At 42.6% G+C, this 19822-nt stretch overlaps 1 protein-coding gene across 1 annotated transcript in view; it reads left to right on the top strand.

Annotated features, from left to right (window-relative positions):
• Nucleotides 1-19822, top strand: part of ITGA2 (integrin subunit alpha 2) — a 59801-nt gene that overhangs the window by 6433 nt on the left and 33546 nt on the right. The window contains exons 2-4 of the mRNA XM_081213296.1: nt 9501-9624; nt 12761-12870; nt 14108-14199. Of these exons, the coding sequence (XP_081069422.1) occupies nt 9501-9624; nt 12761-12870; nt 14108-14199 (326 nt within the window). The remainder of the gene's footprint in view (nt 1-9500; nt 9625-12760; nt 12871-14107; nt 14200-19822) is intronic.

Raw genomic sequence — 19822 nt, 5'->3', positions numbered from 1 at the left:
CTTTCTTGATAAATACTTTTATCTATCCTGTAGAAGAAGCATTCTAGATAAAACATTGCACATGGATGTATTTCTTCTGGTTTAGGGATGAGGAAACACATTCTGATACGTTTGGTAAGAGCTTCAAGAAGCATCACCATTTAAAGGAGATAGCCTGAAGGAAGCAAGTTTGTGATGGGTACGACTATGAGTACTCATATTATTATTATTATTATTTATCTACAAGAAACACGTTGCATTTTTGTGTGGTTGCACTACTATTTTTGGAGCTGGCAGCAAAGCCAGCCTTACCAGGATATTTTATGCATTTTGTTTTGTTAATACCTGTATTTTCTTCCTCGTTTTCTGAAGGCTGGCTTGGGGTTTAAGGCTGGATTAGAGGCAATACAATACTTCAAAATCCTTAAAGGTTTACCTAAAAGTATTTTAGGCAAACAATGTACAGAAATGTTTTTTTCTGCTGGTTTCTGTATGATGAAACACATTTCCTTTACTTCCTTTTGAGGGCAATGCTTCATAATTCTATGAGGTGCAGCATGAGGTTGCAACACAAAGGGAACATCAGCAAATAATAATAATAATAATAATAATAATTATTATTATTATTATTATTATTATTATTATTATTATTATTATTATTATAATTTCTACCCTGTCCATCTGGCTGGGTTTCCCCAGCCACTCTGGGCGGCTTTCAACAGAATGTTAAACTTCAAACATTCAGAATAAAACTTCAAACATTAAAAATCACTCCTCTCTCCTTCCCCTGCCCGCTTCCAAGTGGACACTTGGAAATGCTTTGCATACATGTTCAGACTTCTTTGGACCCAACCATTTGTATGGCGGTGACCATTTTGCACATGTCCAATTGATGCGTGGCCACTGACACATGGGTATTTTGGGACCTGGAAGAGAGTAGAACTGGGGCAGAATGGGGGAAGGGCATGGGCTCCACCAATGCATGCGGGAGCCAGGAACGGACCACCCCCGCAAAATGGTTGCTGCCTATACTATGACCATAGCTGTCAACTTACAGATTTGAAAATAAGGGACCAGCAGCCTTGAAAATAAGGGACCAGCAGCCAAAATAAGGGACCTGCAGCCTCACCTGTTCCAGGCACTCCAGTCTTCCTGTCCTCCTGCCGTCTGGTCAAACTCATGCTGGTAGCTTCGAGAACACTGCCCAACCAACTTTGTAACCATAGGTTCAACTGAATAGAATCTGAATCACATGCACCACAAGGCCTATGCAGCCTCAACTTAAGATGGCTCCCCGGCCTGGCTTTGCACTGCAAAGTTTGCAGCAGCACGTGCAACAAAATGGCGTCCAGCATTCGAAAAACTCCTCAGCTTGCATTAACTAGCCACACACAAGGCATGCAAGCTCCACCCCCCAGTCGTTCTTAGACTTCTTATTGGGTGAGCAACACAGCCAAGCAACACAGTTGGAGCCTTCCTCCTCCCTGGCCGGCAGAGAGGGAGGGAGAGGAGCTGCTTCCTTTGAAATTTAAGGAACATCATTTAAGGCACATTTAAGGGACATCCATCAATAAGGGACAGCAGCGGGACATGGCACTGGAATAAGGGACTGTCCCTTCAAATAAGGGACACTTGACAGCTATGACTATGACTTTATTGAATAGTGTTAATCATTTTGATTAATGATTTCTGACATTTTCTGACATTTTGAATTACTACGACTTTATTGAACTGTATCATTTTGCTGAATTTGTTGTTGTTTTCTTTATTTATGTTATTGTGTTTGATAGTATGGTAGTTGCAATGTTTGTTTTTAATGGTATTGTGACTATTGTGAGCTTCTTTGTTGGAAAATTGGAATGTAAATATAAATATTAAATCATATTTATATGCTTACTATTTTTAAATAAAGGCGTTGGGCTCTCCTGTGCTGGAACTGCTATTTATTCATCTATAACATTTATATCCTACCTTTTCACAACCACTCAGTAAACCTATACCAGGTGGGGATTTGAACCCTGGTCTTCCAGTCCAACTCTTAATAGCTATGCAGGAGGAGGGTACGTGGTCATGGATGCTGTAGTTGTGAGATTCCTGCACCGAGCTGCTTTATCATTCTGTGATTCTAAGTTATTTTTCTGGCACAATATTAGAAAGTTGCACATAAAGTCAATTGACTTTTGCTGTTATCCAGCAAAACAATGCCTTACTGTACTCTGACAACTGCCATTCAACAGCAGGAAATTGGAAATAAGCAGCTGGTGTTACTAACAGGTGTGTACAGGGTACAAAGTACAGGAAGGTAAGATGGGAAGGTTGAGGAGAGAAGGATATGTAAATTCTATTGAGAGAAATGTAAGTGTCACAATACTAGCAAAAAATCCTAGCTTGTAAATCTGTATAGTATTGTTCCTTGCTTGAAATTTAGATGCTCAGTGACTTGGCACTCTATAAATGTAAATTAAAAAAGAAGAAGGCCTTATTTGTTTAGAGGCTAAAAATAAGTATGAAGCAAGCTTAGCTCGCTCTTTTTTTTTTTAGGACAGATATTAAATATGATTTCCTGTGCATTGCAATTTAATTCAAAGTACAAACCAGTAAAGAAATCCTAGAACAAAATATACCCACATTCCGTTTGCATCACATTTTGTGTACATTCAGCAAACCTACAGAGTTATAAATAATTTCTAGCAAACAGTTCACTTCTGCACCAGTACTGTTATTGATCTATTTACTTAGGAAGGCAACTGCTGTCATGATGTTTCACTTCATTTGTTTGGGTTCAGGTCTTAAACAAAATCTTGCTAAATTGATTAAGAATGAGGACAGCTCTTCACCTCCAGTTGGTTTTTATAAAGACTAGTTTTCAAGTTGTGATTTAGGAGCACTCTCTCAAACCATTTGCAGCATGATGAATTGCAGGCAGACTCTCATAATAATCCATACAAACTCTAATTCAGAGGAGACCTCATCTAACTTCAATGATTTTAATTTTTTAATTTAATAATTTTTATTGTGCTAGCCAAAGGCCATGGCAACATCCAAAGAATGAAAAAAGCAGTCACTACATATGCAGTAGAACCATGATCAAATCCACCCAAAATTTCTTGTCACGCAGAATAAAAAATAATTTTCAAATAAAATGTGCAAATTAGATCTCAGAGTCCCCTTTGCAATTGACCGCTAACCCATTCAGTTCTTTCTTCCTAAACTTCCTAGCTGCCAAGGCATAGAGAGCCACCTTATAAGTCACAGAGTCATCAGTATCACTCAGCTGCCATTTCACCCTCTCCGCCGAGGTTAGATTTGTTTCCTTCATGAAAAGGGGTTTTATGAATCAGTTTCTTGGGTCTGTATATACAGTGGTACCTTGGGTTAAGTACTTAATTTGTTCCGGACATCTGTTCTTAACCTGAAACTGTTCTTAACCTGAAGCACCACTTTAGCTAATGAGGCCTCCCACAGGTACTATTTCTTGGTTAGCAGAGTCTGTAACCTGAAGCATATGTAACCCAAGGTACCACCGTAGTGGACATTGTAGTAAGCAATTGCAAATGTCCTCTGCACATAGTTGCCCACGCAGACAGGGTCTCTCTTCATAAAGTACTGTATTCCATTGTATCACCCATCTAGAACCACTGAGGGCATAGATTGAAAGCGTAGTTCTGTGAAGGTGACTTTTAATGAGGCAGACAGAAGATTTGTAAAATATCTGGCTTGAAAGTGCATTGTTTTAATAAGTGGAAACCATGGTGAACACTTAGAAGAAGTAATAATAATAATAAAATCTATTTCTGCTTCAATCATATAAAGGTAGTCCATTAAATGCCTCTTCCCCATGTTCAAGGACACCTGGAGCTCTTGTAGGTAATATTGGGTCAAGTAGCGTTGGATACCAACCTTCCAGTGTTGGGTCTGATCCAGTTCTTGGCGGCACGAGGTGGGAAATCTCTCATCTGAAAAGGATCTAGGTCCTTTCACATAATTTAAGCACAGATAGTTGATTCTATGAATTTAGAAAGGGTCTGTGTGCGCTGGTGACTGCTCTGATGACAATGGCTTCTTGTTTGTGCACTTGCAGCAATGTGCTATACAGTATACAGAAATGATACGGTTAACAGATTGAAGTTGAATCCCGACAAGACAGAAGTACTGTTTGTGGGGGACAGGGGGAAGGTGGATGTGGGGGACTCCCTGGTCCTGAATGGGATAACTGTGCCCCTGAAGGACCAGGTGCGCAGCCTGGGACTGTCCATGGAGGTGCAGGTCAATTCTGTGTGCAGGGCAGCTGTCTATCAGCTCCATCTGGTACGCAGGCTGAAACCCCTACCTGCCCACAGACTGTCTCGCCAGAGTGGTGCATGCTCTGGTTATCTCCCGCTTGGACTACTGCAATGTGTTCTATGCGGGGCTACCTTTGAAGGTGACCTGGAAACTGCAATTAATCCAGAGCGCGGCAGCTAGACTGGTGACTAGGAGTGGCCACCGGGACCACATAACACCTGTCCTCAGAGATCTGCATTGGCTCCTAGTACGTTTCCGAGCACAATTCAAAGCATTGGTGCTGACCTTTAAAGCCCTAAACGGCCTCAGTCCTGTATACCTGAAGGAGCGTCTCCACCCGCATCGTTCAGCCCGGACATTGAGATCCAGTGCTGAGGGCCTTCTGGTGGTTCCCTCATTGCAAGAAGTAAGGTTACAGGGAACCAGACAGAGGGCCTTCTTGGTAGTGGCGCCCACCCTGTGAAACACCCTCCCAGATGTCAAGGAAATAAGCAACTGTCCTATTTTTAAAAAACATCTGAAGGCAGCCCTGTTTAGGCAAGTTTTTAATATTTAATGCTGTATTGTTTTTAGTACTCGATTGGGAGCCTCCCAGAGTGGCTGGGGAAACTCAGCCAGATGGGCGGGGTATAAATAATAAATTGATATTATTATATTATTATTATTTATGGAGGTAAGGAAGGTAGAAAAAGTCAGGGGCTGACAAGTGGTGGGGATGGAACAGGGTTAAGTCAGGAAATCGTTAACAAGGTGGCAGGTGGCTCAGGAAAGCTGTTTACTTGCTTAGTTTCATTTATGAATTGCTTCCAATAAAACATCTCAAAGCAATTTAACCATAATAACAATCACAGTAAAAACAATTTCCGGTCTGGTACAGATACAGACTGGCATTAAAATCTTCATTCTAAAGTCTTGTTGGAAATAGAAGGCCCTAAATAGGCACCGAAAAGATAATTGAGACGGTGACTGTTAGATGTGTGAACTTTTCAAGTGTTTAAAGTGATGGGTGATATGAATGTTCTTTCTTTGATCTCTAATGGATGCTTCACACATAAAAGACATAGCTGTTGTAGTCAGATGCACTTATGAACTTGACCTTAGCTCGTTGTTGCTAAAGATGGCTATAAATTCAGCTTTTAAATTCAGCATTTGCTAAGCAAGGGTCCATGCTCATTGAATGCTGGAAACATAGTGGGCTTGAAAGGGGGGAAAGGCATTACTAATTGATAAATATAAAGGACATGAATATATTTTTGACTGTGTTCTGATGGGAAACAGGTCTATAATGTAAGATGTAGTCCCAAAGTCCTATAAATAAGATGTAGTCCCAAAGCCTCACTTACAAACAAGAATACATCTTAAAAATCAGCAGAAAGTATACCATTTGTTGGTGATAGCAGGCAAACATTGGAGCTTCACAGAGCACTACCAACCCAAGACTTTAAAAAACAGTTTACATCTTCAGTCCAGACTGTCAACACAGCATAGCCTTGACTTGCCTGGGAATGCCAAACACCGTTGTGTTGTCCAGGAAGCTCTTATATCTAAGCAGTTTGTGTCCTCATTTTAAAAAGTCCCCAATTCCCACAACAAATCTGAGTGTTTCGTTCTTGGAAACACTAGTTGCTTCATCAGATCTCCCTGTTTTCATTTTATTTTCATGAGGTCTTCCTTGGCCACTGGGCGCAGCTTGAACCAATCAACATATAAACTGTGGGTGCCATGTGCATATACTATGCATCTTAATAAGGGTCACCACTCTTAAAAGAAACAAACAATTCTTCTCTGATCAGCTGCCCTTGTGTTATATTGAGTAAGGAAAACAGTGCCTGGCCTTCAGGGCTTTCAGTCTGAGCTGTACAATTCCCCACAGGAGCCCAGTGGTTATTTTCCAAGAGCTGCTCATTGACCAACCCCTTGTATCTGAAACGTCAGTAAAAGATTTGTAAGTGGTTGTGGCTATTTCAAGGAGGAGTGTTTGGAAAATGACTGCATTATTATGTCTCTTGCTGTCCTCCTACACAATTCCAGTCCAGCAGTTAATGAGACAGGAAGTGGGGTTGTGTGGGGGTTTTTTGGTAGTTTATCTTTAGATGACAAATTATTTCACCCCATAGCAATTTTGTATGAGCCCATATATAGATATGCTTAGTGTTATTACTATATTACTGTACTTCCTGTGGGCAATAAAAGTTTACATGCTCCAGCTTTGTTGAATTTGCTGCCCGTGGGCTGGGTTCAACGTCACTCTGTGAAGAAAGGTCTGTCTGCACAAGCATTGCCAGTTTGCTGGAAGGAATTGCCTGTCTTCCCCTTCCCCTTCCCCTTCCCCTTCCCCTTCCCCTTCCCCTTCCCCTTCCCCTTCCCTTTCCCCCTCCAAGCTGTTCTGGGAGTTCTCCTGATCCCCTCCCCTCGAGAGAATTCTGGGAGAAAGACCCATTGCATGAGCACAAGCCCCTGTGGCTTGGTTTGGTGAATCCCACCCTATATCAGGAGCTCCATAGAATAGATGGTATTCAATGCTAGTCCCACTCAAAGTAAGCCCATTGAAGTTAATGAATATGGCTAAAAGGTTCCGTAATTTCAGTGGGTCTACTTTGAGTAGGACTTAGTTGACTACAGCCTCATAATTATGGGCTGAACTCAACTGACTGTTACTCAGAGTAGATCCATTAAGATTGCTGGCCATGTCCAACTTTAGACCCATTGATTTCAGTGGGACTACTCTGAGTAAAATCTAGTGGACTATAACCCTGTTAAATAGTCTCAGAGACTTCCTTAAGCAGAGAAAATGATAGCCTGGAAGGTGCAGCATTTATTGTTAGCCTGTGTTTTCATTCTGATCCTTAAAAAGCATACTGTGTGCAAAGTGCATTCTGCTGTTATAACTAAGGTGGAATCTACACACATATTAAAAGAACACTCTGAAAATGCTTTAAAAAAAACATTTTGAAAAATATGTTGAATTTGGCATAGCTGATTGTCGCCATCTAGTGTCACATTTGTATATTGGCGCTGTGGGTTAAACCACAGAGGCTAGAACTCGCTGATCAGAAGGTCGGCGGTTCGAATCCCCGCGGCAGGGTGAGCGCCCGTTGCTCGGTCCCTGCTCCTGCAGTTCGAAAGCACGTCAAAGTGCAAGTAGATAAATAGGTATCGCTCCGGCAGGAAGGTAAACGGCGTTTCCATGTTCTGCTCTGGTTCGCCAAAAGCGGCTTAGTCATGCTGGCCACATGACCTGGAAGCTGTACACCGGCTCCCTCGGCCAGTAAAGCGAGATGAGCGCCGTAGTCCCAGAGTTGGTCACAACTGGACCTAATGGTCAGGGGTCCCTTTACCTTTAACTGAGTCCTAATTCTGCATGCTGTTGAAGACACCTCCTATCTTGCTTTGTTGCTTGCTGTTTCTCATTTATGTAATACCTTCTTAATACCTTTTACATATTGCTAGTTCTGGGCACCACATTTTAAGAAGCACATTGACAAACTGGAGCTTGCCCAGAGGAGGCAACTAGGATGCTGAGTGGTCCATTCTAGTCCCCATAGGGTCTGAGGAACAGTTGAAACTGCTGTATTGACAGGACAATACAAACCCAAGACCTATCGGGATAAAGAAGTTAGGATCTGGTCAGTCTTAAGCCAGCCAATCCCCAGTGCAGCTGAGCTATGCCAGCATAAGCCCAACATCTTGGTTCAGCTGGAGCTACACAGATGAGAAACCCTTGTCCCTGGAGAGCAGGGACTCAGCCAACTGAGCTGTGATTGGATGACTTTATGCTGGTGTAAAATGGGTAGTGGAGGCAGGACCATGCAAGGGGGATGGAGTTAACTCTATTTAGCTTGATCACATGAGAAGAGGAAATTACTGTAATGTCCTCATATATCTGGAGGGCACACAGAAGGCGGAACAGACTTCTTCTATGTTTCTCCAGAGGTCAGGACTAGAACCAGTGGGAGGAAATGGAAAGGAAGCCACTTTCAGATAAACATTAGGACAGACTTCCTAACAGGAAGAGCAGTTTGACTGCCTTGGGAGGCAAGCTCATCTTTGTTGGAGATACTTAAGCAGTGGCTGGACAATTGTATTTCAAGGATGCTATACACTCACCCTTCACTTACAGAGTCAGCATTGAGCAGGGGTCAGCTCTAACATTTTAAGATCCTATGTATGCAAAACCATCCCTTGAGGCAGAGTGCTGTCACTTAGGTTTTTTCACATGAGGAATTGAAGCCAGTGTCTTTGACCCTAGAGGTCCCGGGCCCTAAGGAAGTCAGATTAGCCTCAACCAGAGCCAGGGCCTTTTCAACACTGGCTCTGGCTTGGTGGAACGCTCTGTCTCATGATACCAGGGCCCTGCAGGATCTGATTTCTTTCCGCAGGGCCTGTAAGACAGAGTTGTTCCGCCTGACCTTTGGCTTGGAATCAACTTGATCCCCTTCCCCTTTATCCTTTTTCCTTTCTCCTTCTGTGATGGAACTCCTACTTGGGGACTTCCCTGGCTTTTTTCTGGCCCACGTAGGACCAGTCTGGATAGTTAGCCTTGGTGAAGAATTGACGTTTTCATCCCCCAAAAAGTTTTTGATTTGTGTTTCTACTGAAATGAGGCTGCATTTTAATGTTGTATTTTAATCTTGTTTTTTAAGTTGTATTTCAATCAATTGTTTTTATACCTGGTGTTAGCCGCCCTGAGCCTGGTCTTGGCTGGGGAGGGTGGGGTATAAATAAAAATTATTATTATTATTATTTTCAGGGCTAGGGTTTTTATTTTTTAGAACAATAAAAAAATCTGCTCCAGCTGCTTTATTCAGCCCCAATACCATTTGTGGGAATACACTAATGTGCCATGCCCTGCTTGTGGGTTCCCCATGGGTTGGCTGTCTGATATGAACAGAATGTTGGACTAGATAAGCCTTTGGTCTGATCCAACGAGGCCCTTCCTGTGTTCTTATGCTGGTGCCTTTCCCAGTGCAGTTGTGGAAATGAGATATATACCCACAGTGCTGTTTTTCAAGGAAAAAGAGGTGCCGGAACTCACCATGACTGAGGCCTTGTTCTCTTGTAATGGCAATGGCACTCACCTGAGTGGTGCCAGAACTGAGTTCCGGTGAGTTCTGGCTCAAAAAAAAGCCCTGTATACCCACATGCTGAGCAGAACCGGCATGAAGAACCAGGAGTACGTTGGCTTATTTTCTTAATTGTTCTATTATGGTCATATAAATCACTCTTCCTCTCAATAGGCATATTTGAAAACTGCTGTGAAGCATACAACGTTGGGCTCCAAGGAGCAAGAGTATTTTCTGGCCCCTCGAGTGAACAATTCGGATATACAGTCCAACAGCTTTTAAATCCAGAAGGCAAATGGTAAGCATTTCCTGTTCTTCATTCATAGTGCAGGGAGAAAAGCAGAGGGCAACTATATTAGGAACACAGGAAGGTGCCTTATACCGAATCAGACCCAGCAGCCCATCTAGTTCACTATTGTCTACACTGACAATTTCTGATGGGTGTCTGGGGATCAAACTTGGGAACTTCTGCAAATTGGTTGGTTATGTAGGGGATGAGGTAATCTTTCAGGATACCTGAAAGATACCTGCCCCAGTGAGCAGTTGAGCTCTGGCCCAGGGGTTAAGTATGGCTTTTCTCTCTGACCCATAGGGCTCTCCCCAGGCCACACATCTTGCTAGCTCATCTCGCCTTCCTGGAATGTGTCCTTGAACTATGCTGATGCCTCTTGCTTGCCTGAATAGAGGGAAGTGTTTGGGCATAGGCGTAGAAATTCTACTTCTGCGTGGTGGAAATAAGACATGCTGGACAAAGGCATGTAATGCTCCATCTGCTTTTGCCTCCAGCCATGCCAGGACTGGCTTGCAGGCCCTGAAGCATTGTCCATGTGGGACAATCCCTTGGGCTGTAAAATAATGTTTCCCACCCTTGTGCTAAGGCAAACTACCATTGGATGCAACCCCTAGTAATGCTAATCTGACCTTTTCGTGCTAATATTTTACCACATAAGAACAATTTATTGAAAACGGGGGTTTTCAGAACTAGAATTGTTGAATTTAAAAGTCTATGCTAAACTTTTTAGGTGTTGGTTTTTTGCTTATTCAGTGAGTGTTTCCTGATTGGGCCACCCTGGCGATAGAAAGTAACTGGTGCTTCTAAATTGCATCACCTTGGCTTGTTGATTAATTTCTTTGTCAACTTTCTTCTTTTAAACAATGCAAGGAAAAGAGAAAGGAGTGCCAACAACTGCAGATTGCAAAGGATTCAAAGTCAACTTTGTGTTTGCAAAGGATTTAAAGTTGACTTTGTGCTGCACCCATTTCTGATTCGGAGCTACGTCACAATTTGGCTCCTAAAAGTAACTGATTGTACTTTCATCTTCTCCCTCCCACGGTCTGCTGTATGTTTGCAGTTGCGTCTGTTTAGTTGTGGACTTCCTAAAATCCAGACCCATTAAAAGAATATTTAGTGGAATGATGCTTAGAAAGGTGACTAATAGTACTCCACAGTAGTATTGTACATTTAGTCATAGCATTGTGTAAGGTAGGACAGGAAGTTCATAGAACAGCAGAATCAGAGTATAAAGTAAACAACAAGCAAGCCAAATTATATGAGAATGGGGAACCGGTGACCCTCCAGGTATTGCTGAAATGCAGCTCCCTACATCTCAGACCACTGGCTATGCTGTCTGTCAGTGATGGGCATTGAAAAGAAGAAGAAGAAGAGTTTGGATTTTATATCCCGCTTTATCACTACCCTAGGGAGTCTCAAAGCGGCTAACATTCTCCTTTCCCTTCCTCCCCCACAACAAACACTCTGTGAGGTGAGTGAGGCTGAGAGACTGCAGAGAAGTGTGACTAGCCTAAGGTCACCCAGCAGCTGCATGTGGAGGAGCGGAGACGTGAACCCGGTTTACCAGATTACGAGTCTACCGCTCTTAACCACTACGCTACACTGGCTCTCTGTTTGGCTCTACTGTTTTTGGAAAAGCCAACAACATCTGAAGGCCATAAGTTCCCCACCCTGAAATTAACAAATAAGTAAATTTAGCTTCTGAGATTAACTGTACTTAATCATCTGTATAGATATGGAAACTAAGATAGATGTTTCCATATTCTTTTGAGATCTCTCTCTCTCTCTCTCTCTCTGCTTTTTAAAAATGTCATGTTGTTTTTAAAAATCAAGTTGACTTTCAAGCTATTTTATGTTCTTCTGTTCTGGATTTTTAAAAAGCTTCACAAACTGGAAATCATTTTAATCAACAGGGTCATGATTTGGTGTACTGCTATATAAAAATACCCTTTCAAAGCTCACTCTTCTGAGTGACCATGTGGTGTAGGGAGAGAACTTTTTTGGGTGGGTGGGGGGAGTTTTCTGGGTGTTAACTTGGAAATAGTCACAGTGACAGATTTTCCAAGTTTCCACAACTGGAATAGTAAGTAACCTTTACTTACTACTGACTTCATTGTTTGCATAGCAAAGATTTAACCCTTCTTTGCAGAGAGGGAGGTGTGCCTCAAGTAATAATTATATTGTCACTAATGCCTACTCACTAGGGTCCCAAACCCTTGGTGAATTAGGGACTTTCCCTGCATGTGAAGAGAGGCTCTAATGCATTGAGTGGACGAGATCAATAGTGGGTCCAATGGTCAAGAAGGCAGTTTCTGCATGTGCTGTAGAGGGAAGTAAGGGGCAGATGGGGCTCATCAACCTGGAAAGGTAGCACATCTAGGAGAAGGAAAACTCTGATCCTAAACCTCCACAGCCTTGTGGGATATCTTGATGAGAAGAAAAGGCTAAGGAGTAAGCTACAGAAATTGGGAGTAGAGTCCCTAAGACAGTTGAATGGTGCCTTGTACACCTCCTTCCTGCAACTCTTGCAGCCCAACTGGTGCCAAATGCATTGCTCTGCTTTCCTTTGGACCACATCAGTGAGGCTGAGAGTCAGGTCTTGTCATCTAGGCAGCCCAGGACCTCCATAAACACTGCCCAGGCTTCTGCCCTAGAGAGATCACTCTGGTGCTGTTAACACAGCAGTTTGACTTCACCCGTGGAGGTGCACTCCATTGTCTCTTGAGGTGGATGGATGCCAACAATAATGCCTACTCCCTAGTTGAGGCAAGTCACTCACACAAGTGAAAATGAGGTAGTAAAATTGGCTAGATGATACCATGTAAAAAATGAATTGGCCAGAAGGAACGCAAAATTATAAATACATTTCTGCCATATGATGACTACTCAGTATGTTTGCATGACAGATGTTATGGACTACAGTTCCCATGATTCCTGACCATTGGCTGTGCTGCTGGGAATTGTGGCCAACAGCATCTGGTGTGCAGCATATTGACTACCCTTGTTTTACAGAGACCAAAGAAATAATCATAAAGATAATTATTGTAGTAACCTTGAGCTCATACTTTCAATTACTGTTTACAGAGTGGAGTCTTTCAACTGAAATGACCATACAGTTTATAAATATATGTCTGTTTTCCAGGTTGCTTGTTGGTTCACCCTGGAGTGGATATCCAGGAAACAGAATGGGCGACGTCTATAAGTGTGATGTTAATCAACCAGGAACCCAATGTTCAAAGATGAACTTGCAGAGTAAGTTCTAAATTCAGCAAATAAATTAAAGAATAAATTGTATAGCCTGCCTTTCTTCCCATGGACCTCAGCATACGTCATTATCATCTTGATTATTGTACTTCTTATTATTATTTCTTATCCACCCAAAGTTGGTTATAACATATAAAAACACAATGCACCACCCATAATTGCTAAACATGGACGCCACTACTGTCATCTCTACATATATGTAGGCTCAGTTCTATTTAGAGACTGAAAACCTACATTTTGTTTTGTGAAAAATCTGTACATAGCATGTATGGTCATATATTTTGGCTGCCAAGTGCAGGAATAAACTTTGAGCACATCATCGCAACTGCTTGGGGTGCCAACTCGAATGCACATGGCAGAAATCTATGACAATTTGCCACAAGTTGGGAAGAAATGCACATGGACTGTGTGAGAGAATTAGAGTCCCTAGATAAGAAGTGAGGAACATTTATTTGAGCTTGTGTTGTGCTCAGTAGCTCAATGTGTTTAACGCAAACCAGAGCATTGTTTGAGGGCACATGATGGAGCTAATCAGGATTGAGTCTGGTTGGTGTCTGGATGGGAGATTCCATGGGAACCTCATGTTTGCTATCTTGAGTCCTGTGATGGAAGAATTGTGGGATCTAATGACTGTACTAAATAAATAAAATACGTAACATTCTGTTACTAAAAATAAAGCTTTTTACATGATTTATCCCAGCCTCAAATGGTAGTCAGAACAGTAAGGTCCTGAGTTGCTCCCTGTGCTGAGTTTCTGAGGGAAAGCAACTTCATGAATGGAGGATACTTGCCACAAACAATTTTTGAGAGCCAGTGTGGTGTAGTGGTTAAGAGCGGTAGACTCGTAATCTGGTGAACCGGGTTTGATTCCCTGCTCCTCCACATTCAGTTGCTGTGTGACCTTGGGCTAGTCACACTTCTCTGAAGTCTCTCAGCCCCACTCACTTCACAGAGTGTTTGTTGCGGGGGAGGAAGGGAAAGGAGAATGTTAGCCGCTTTGAGACTCCTTCGGTTAGTGATAAAGCGGGATATCAAATCCAAACTCTTCTTCTTCTTCTTTTTCTAATAGTTCACAGATGATGCTTATTAAGAGAGCACACATGTATTGTTTTAGGGGATTATATGGGACATAGGTAAGAGATATACAGGGTTCTGGCTGCTTACATTGAAAATGGTAGCTTGAATTTTTCTTGATTGTGTGTATTGTTGTATTGTGTCTTTTTAGCTTTCGCAAGTGTCCCAAATGCCACTGAGATAAAGAAGTATATGAATCTAGGATTAACCCTAGTAAGAAACTCAATAACCGGAGGATTTTTGGTAAGTGCTGGAGATGCAGTATAAAATATAGCTTGTTTGGCAGTCAGTGGGGAAACTATAACTTTTTCTAGCTTTTCTTGGGTCCCTTCTTCAGTGCAGTTCATCCAAATGAGTTAAGATACTGTCAGGGAACTGACATCGGAGCGAGAGGCGAAGGGGAGGCTCCCAGATGATGCGGGCGAAGGACCCAGCAGTAGGGGGAGAAACAGCTCAGGAGAGGGGGAAGCCAATCAGCGCAACACCGGGGATAAAGGGAGGCAGACGGGGGAAGTGGAGAGAGGGCTCAGGGACTCTTCACTGGACATCAGCAGAAGACTCCCACACAGTGAGAGGAGGAGGAGACTGGGTGTCAAACAATTTTTATGTTGGAAGAGGTTCAAGAAATGCCCACTGACGGATTCTGCCAGTGACTGAGGCAGCCACCATGAGAAGGGGCTGCGCAGTCAGAAAGTTTTAACAAGGCAAATTAACCGAGAAAGCACCAGTTTACGCACGAGTAACTCATACCTATTACAGATACATATTGCAGTGATAAATGGGTTTGCTTATACGTACATAAAACATCAATCCCGGTCCGACTACTCTGGCTGTTAATTAGTTTCTGGACTCAGTTCAAAGTGCTGGTTTTTACCTATAAAGCCTTAAATGGCTCAGGACTGCCTCTCCGCTTGTAAACTGACCCAGAGCCTGCAATCATCATCTGAAGCCCTTCTTTGTGTGCCTCCTCCGTGAGAGGCCCAGAGGGTGGCAACATGAGAACGGGCCTTTTCTTCGGTGGCTCCCCACTTTTGAAATGCTCTCCCCAGGGAGGCTCGCCTGGCGCCCTCGCTACATACCTTCAGGCAGCAGGCAAAAACATTCCTCTTCTCCCAGGCCTTTGCCTAATTATGGCCTTTTAAACTGTAGGGGAGGGTATTGTTTTTGTATGCTACTATGTTGTGCATTTCTGTGTTTTTATATTGTTTCCTTTGGAGGAAGGACGGTATAGAAATTCAATAAATAAAATAAATAAATAATAAATAACATTTCCCTCTAATTTAATGCTTTTTATTGTCTTCTAGTCAGTTCCAGACAAAGGGTGGAATATGATTGTTGTTTATTTCCTGCTGCTGTAGGTGTTGTTTCATTAGCTCATTGTTTTCATATTGTAGCATTGCAAGCAGCTGGTATTTTATTGTACGTACTTTTGTATGTTTCATTGCATTCATGTAAGTTGCCTTGAGATCTTTGGAGTGTAAGGCAATGAATAAAGAAAGAAATAATAATCATTGACCTAGTCTAAAATTCCATATATCTCGTAGTGGAGGAAGTGATTAATAATAGTTGCTCCTTTTAGTGCTTTGCTGCTTTTCAGAAGGATCATCGAATAGCAAGGTACTTATCTAACATATCCTACCCACAGTTGAGAAAAGCTTTCATGGAATTAAGATTTCAACAGATGCTGTCTGCTTATTTGGATGGCAGATATAATCATGAAGAATGCAGCTGTTTAGGCTGGTAACTGGGACAACCTGATGGGACCATTTGCCACCAGTCCTGAAAACGCATTGGCTACCAATGAGCTACTGGACTCAATTCAATTCAATTTCTTCTTGGAATTTCAGTTTATTGTTTCTGGTGGTTTTCTGACTGGGATCAAGCCTTGCAAAGCCAATTGCCCTTAGATAAGAGAAAATAATTGCAGCTAAATACTTGGAGTTATTGTTGGCAGGGAAGAATTTGAGTGAAACTTCTTTTTCCATCATCTAGAGTCTAGACTTTAAAATGGGATTCGTTCTTTGTTGTGCATATTGCACTATATAATGCTGACGCACAAAATTTACAAACATTCAAAGTTGTGATCACTTTCAGAAGCATTCCCTGTGCTTGTTGATAATGAAGTCTGAAATTATATTCCGAGAAACCTTTTAGTGCATGTTATTTGCATAGTCTTGAGAAGCATATTCAGTATGTTGAGCTTGCATGCTGCAGATGCAACAAAAACAAGTCCCTTATGACTTGTTTGCATTATGCACAATGTTTCTTATGCTATAGAGACCAGTCTAAAGCTGCTCTAACATTTGTGGGAAATGTTTTTTTAAAAAGCAGATGTACCAAAGAGTTATGCATATTGCAATACAAATACTTAAAATTTCGAACATGAATACACAATGGGAAAGGACTAATGTGCTGATGATATAGGAAATCAAGACAAGGCTGTAATTTTATCTGTGGCGTGGATGAAAAATAGCCATTTAAATAAAAGTTTTGCAGGAGGCATACTATGAAGGCTCTGTGTTCCAAAATTCCTATCACTGCTATGTGCCAACTCCTCCATGTGCCTATTCAGCAGAAATCATCCGGAAGGCAAGGCACTCCAACACACCATTGCTGTGCACATATCTGAACCAATAGACCTTTACATTGCAATCCAATACCCAATTATTCAGAAGGAAGGCCCATTAAATCCAATGGGACTTCCTGCCACGTAAGCAAGTATAGGATTTCAGCTATAAACGTAATTACAGTATACTGCCTACCCTTTCCATACTGTTGTTGCCTCTGCTTTTTAATTATCATTATTTTAAAAAAACAAGTTATTTGATCTATAACATTGCAACTGAAATACTTTAATAGAACTGCAGTCCAGAATCTGAAGCAGCTTTCATCGCCATGGCTCATGGAAGGGTTGCCTCTATTTCATCTCGCAGCCAATGCAATAAATAACTACAACATTATTATGCTATTTCTTGTGCTCCAGATATTTTAAAAGAGGCCTGGGGAACCTGCGGCCCTCCAGGTGTTGCTAGACTACAGCTCCCATCATCCCTGACCATTGGCCATGCTGGCTGGGGTGGACGGGTGTTGGGGTCCAGTAAGTTCTGGAAGGACGCAGCTTCCCCATCCCTCTGTTAAAACAACAAAAGAGCTTAAGGACACGGTCCTAAATATGCTTAACAAGGGAGTGACCTCCACGGAACTCAGTGGAACTTACTTTGAGGAACAGTACCATAGGATTACACTGTTGCAATGCAGTCCTATACAGTGGTACCTTGGGTTACAAACACCTCAGGTTACAAAATCCGCTCACCTGGAAGTAGTATCTCGGGTTACAAACTTTGCCCCAGGATGAGAATGGAAATCGCGCGGCGGCAGCGGGAGGCCCCATTAGTGAAGCGCACCTCGGGTTAAGAACGGTTTCGGGTTAAGAACGGACCTCCGGAAGAAATTGAGTTTGTAACCCGAGGTACCACTGTAAATCAACATACCCTCAGATTATTGAGGATTCTTCTCACATTCTGCCTCCACCATCCTTTCCCTTCCATTATGGTCCTAGTGCTCTTCAATGCTCAGCCCACCAGGATGCATGATGCACTAAAGCCCACTTCCACAGGCATTCACATTTGCTTTATAAGTCCAATTACAAGATAGAGTTGGACAGGAAGGCAGTGGAACCTTTCCATGGGATCTCTCTACCGCTAACTCTATACTGTACACTCAGAAGTGAGTTCCTTGGACTACAGTGGGGTTCACTCCTTTGCAAGTGTGCTTAGGATTGTAACCTAAGTGATCTGTGAATAAGAAAAAAGATATATTAACTTCCTTTCTAACGAAAGAAGCAGGACATTTTCCTGAAAGTATTGCTGCACAGAAAGGAGTAAATGTAACCCATTCTCCAGCAGAGCAACCTTCCCCGACATGTTGCCCGTCATCTGTTTTAAACTACAACTTCTATCAGCCCTAGCCAGCATGATGGAAGCTGTGGTCCAAAATATATTGAGGGCACCAGGTCAGGGAAGGCTGCAGGATTGCTATAGAAGAATGTCAGACTTGCAGAATACTTTCGCCTAATAATTAATTACACCCCTGATTGTAGATTTGATTCAGGGGGGGGGGGCGGAATGTGGCTACACCTGACCTGTTCCTGGGCTTTTACAAAGCATGGCATGATCTGAAAGGTTAGGGCTGAACTTCTTTATTGCTGGTCCTCATAAAAGAATGCAGTGAATTGGAAGTAATGGAGAACTTACTAGTATAAGCTCACTAGAATGATGCCATCTTCTGGCCAGTTCCAGTTAATGTGAAAGAAATGCCGGGGGGGGGGCTATCTATGGCTGAGACAAACAATTTCAGGTGACCTTTACTGATCTGAAATGGATTTGGGGTTTGTGGGCGTGAAAGATTTAATGGAAGGGCCCTTGCTGGTTTTTTCCTGCTGCCTGCTTGGGGTTCTGGTGGTGGCAACAATCCTAGTCTCCACCGCTGATGGGCATTTCCCCCCTTTGCCTACAAGATGCCAGAATTAGGGCAGGAACTGTTGGCCTCACTCTGATTTGGCTTCATGCCAATACTATCTGGACCCAATTTGAATGAGGGCAATGCTTTCTGGCCTCACTCTGTGACTTGTGAGTATGATACAAGGACTAGTGCACTAAGCTACGCATGGTTCAGAGCCATTTATCATGCAAATTGGTCCACTAGATGATCATTGACAAGGTGCAGAAAATACTAGCTTAAAGGCCTCTGTCAGCCATACAATCCTGCCTATATGCTAATATCTGTTTCAGGGGGTCCTTCTCAAAAGCCCACCATTACATTAGGCTAAGCTGTTGGTGTGACCTTCTTGGTGGTGGCCCCAGAGCTATGGAATCCCTTCCCATTGACTTGTGCACATCTGTACAGGCATTTAGGCTTTCCTCTTCAGTGTTGCCTTTAACTGAGATTCTTATTAACAGGGTTTTACACAGCAGCTACTTAAAAGTATACCGTATGCTTGGTAATTGAGACTCCTGCATACTGCCCTGCTCTTGCATGCTGAAGCCTGAAAAAAGTGATAAAACATATTTTAAATAAACAAACAGCAGGCATCCAATGCTTAACTGAACCTGGAACCACTAACTGATTCAAACCTACACTCTGGCTTAGGGCTCAGATTTTACCCTCACAGGAACTGCAAAACCAGGTGCAGATTCCTCAGTAAATTGCACTTTGTTTACATTTGAATCATTTGTTGCTTCGAATTGCAGAATGCACAAAAGCTATGCATTTCTTACAAAAGAGACACAAAACTTTTGATTCCTGAGTATGCCAAATATTAGAAACTATCCAATATACATGTCAAGAGTACATGTGGAGATGCAGGTGGTGCTGTGGTCTAAACTACTGAGCTTCTTGGGCTTCCTAATCAGAAGGTTGGCGGTTCGATCCCCATGACAGGGTGAGCTCCCGTTTCTCTGTCCCAGCTCCTGCCAACCTAGCAGTTTGAAAGCACACCAGTGCGAATAGATAAATAGGTACCGCTGCGGCGGGAAGGTAAATGGTGTTTCCGTGCACTCTGGTTTCCATCACGGTGTTCCATTGCACCAGAAGCGGTTTAGTCATGCTGGCCACATGACCCAGAAAGCTGTCTGTGAACAAATGCTGGCTCCCTCGGTCTGAAAGCGAGATGGGCGCCGCAACCCCATATTCGCCTTTGACTGGACTTAACCACCCAGGGGTCCTTTACCTTTACCTAACATGTGCATGGGTGGTCCAGCCTTGTATTGAGAGAGAGACTGCAGAATGCACCTTCTAGCACAATATTTCTGTCCCACATTGTAAGAGGGAGATTAAATGCTTTGTTGTAATAGGTACTTCTAAAGAC

Source organism: Podarcis bocagei, assembly GCF_964188305.1.
Source record: "Podarcis bocagei genome assembly, chromosome: 11".
Classification (NCBI taxonomy): domain Eukaryota; kingdom Metazoa; phylum Chordata; class Lepidosauria; order Squamata; family Lacertidae; genus Podarcis; species Podarcis bocagei.
This window is presented reverse-complemented; position numbering and strand designations above follow the sequence as displayed.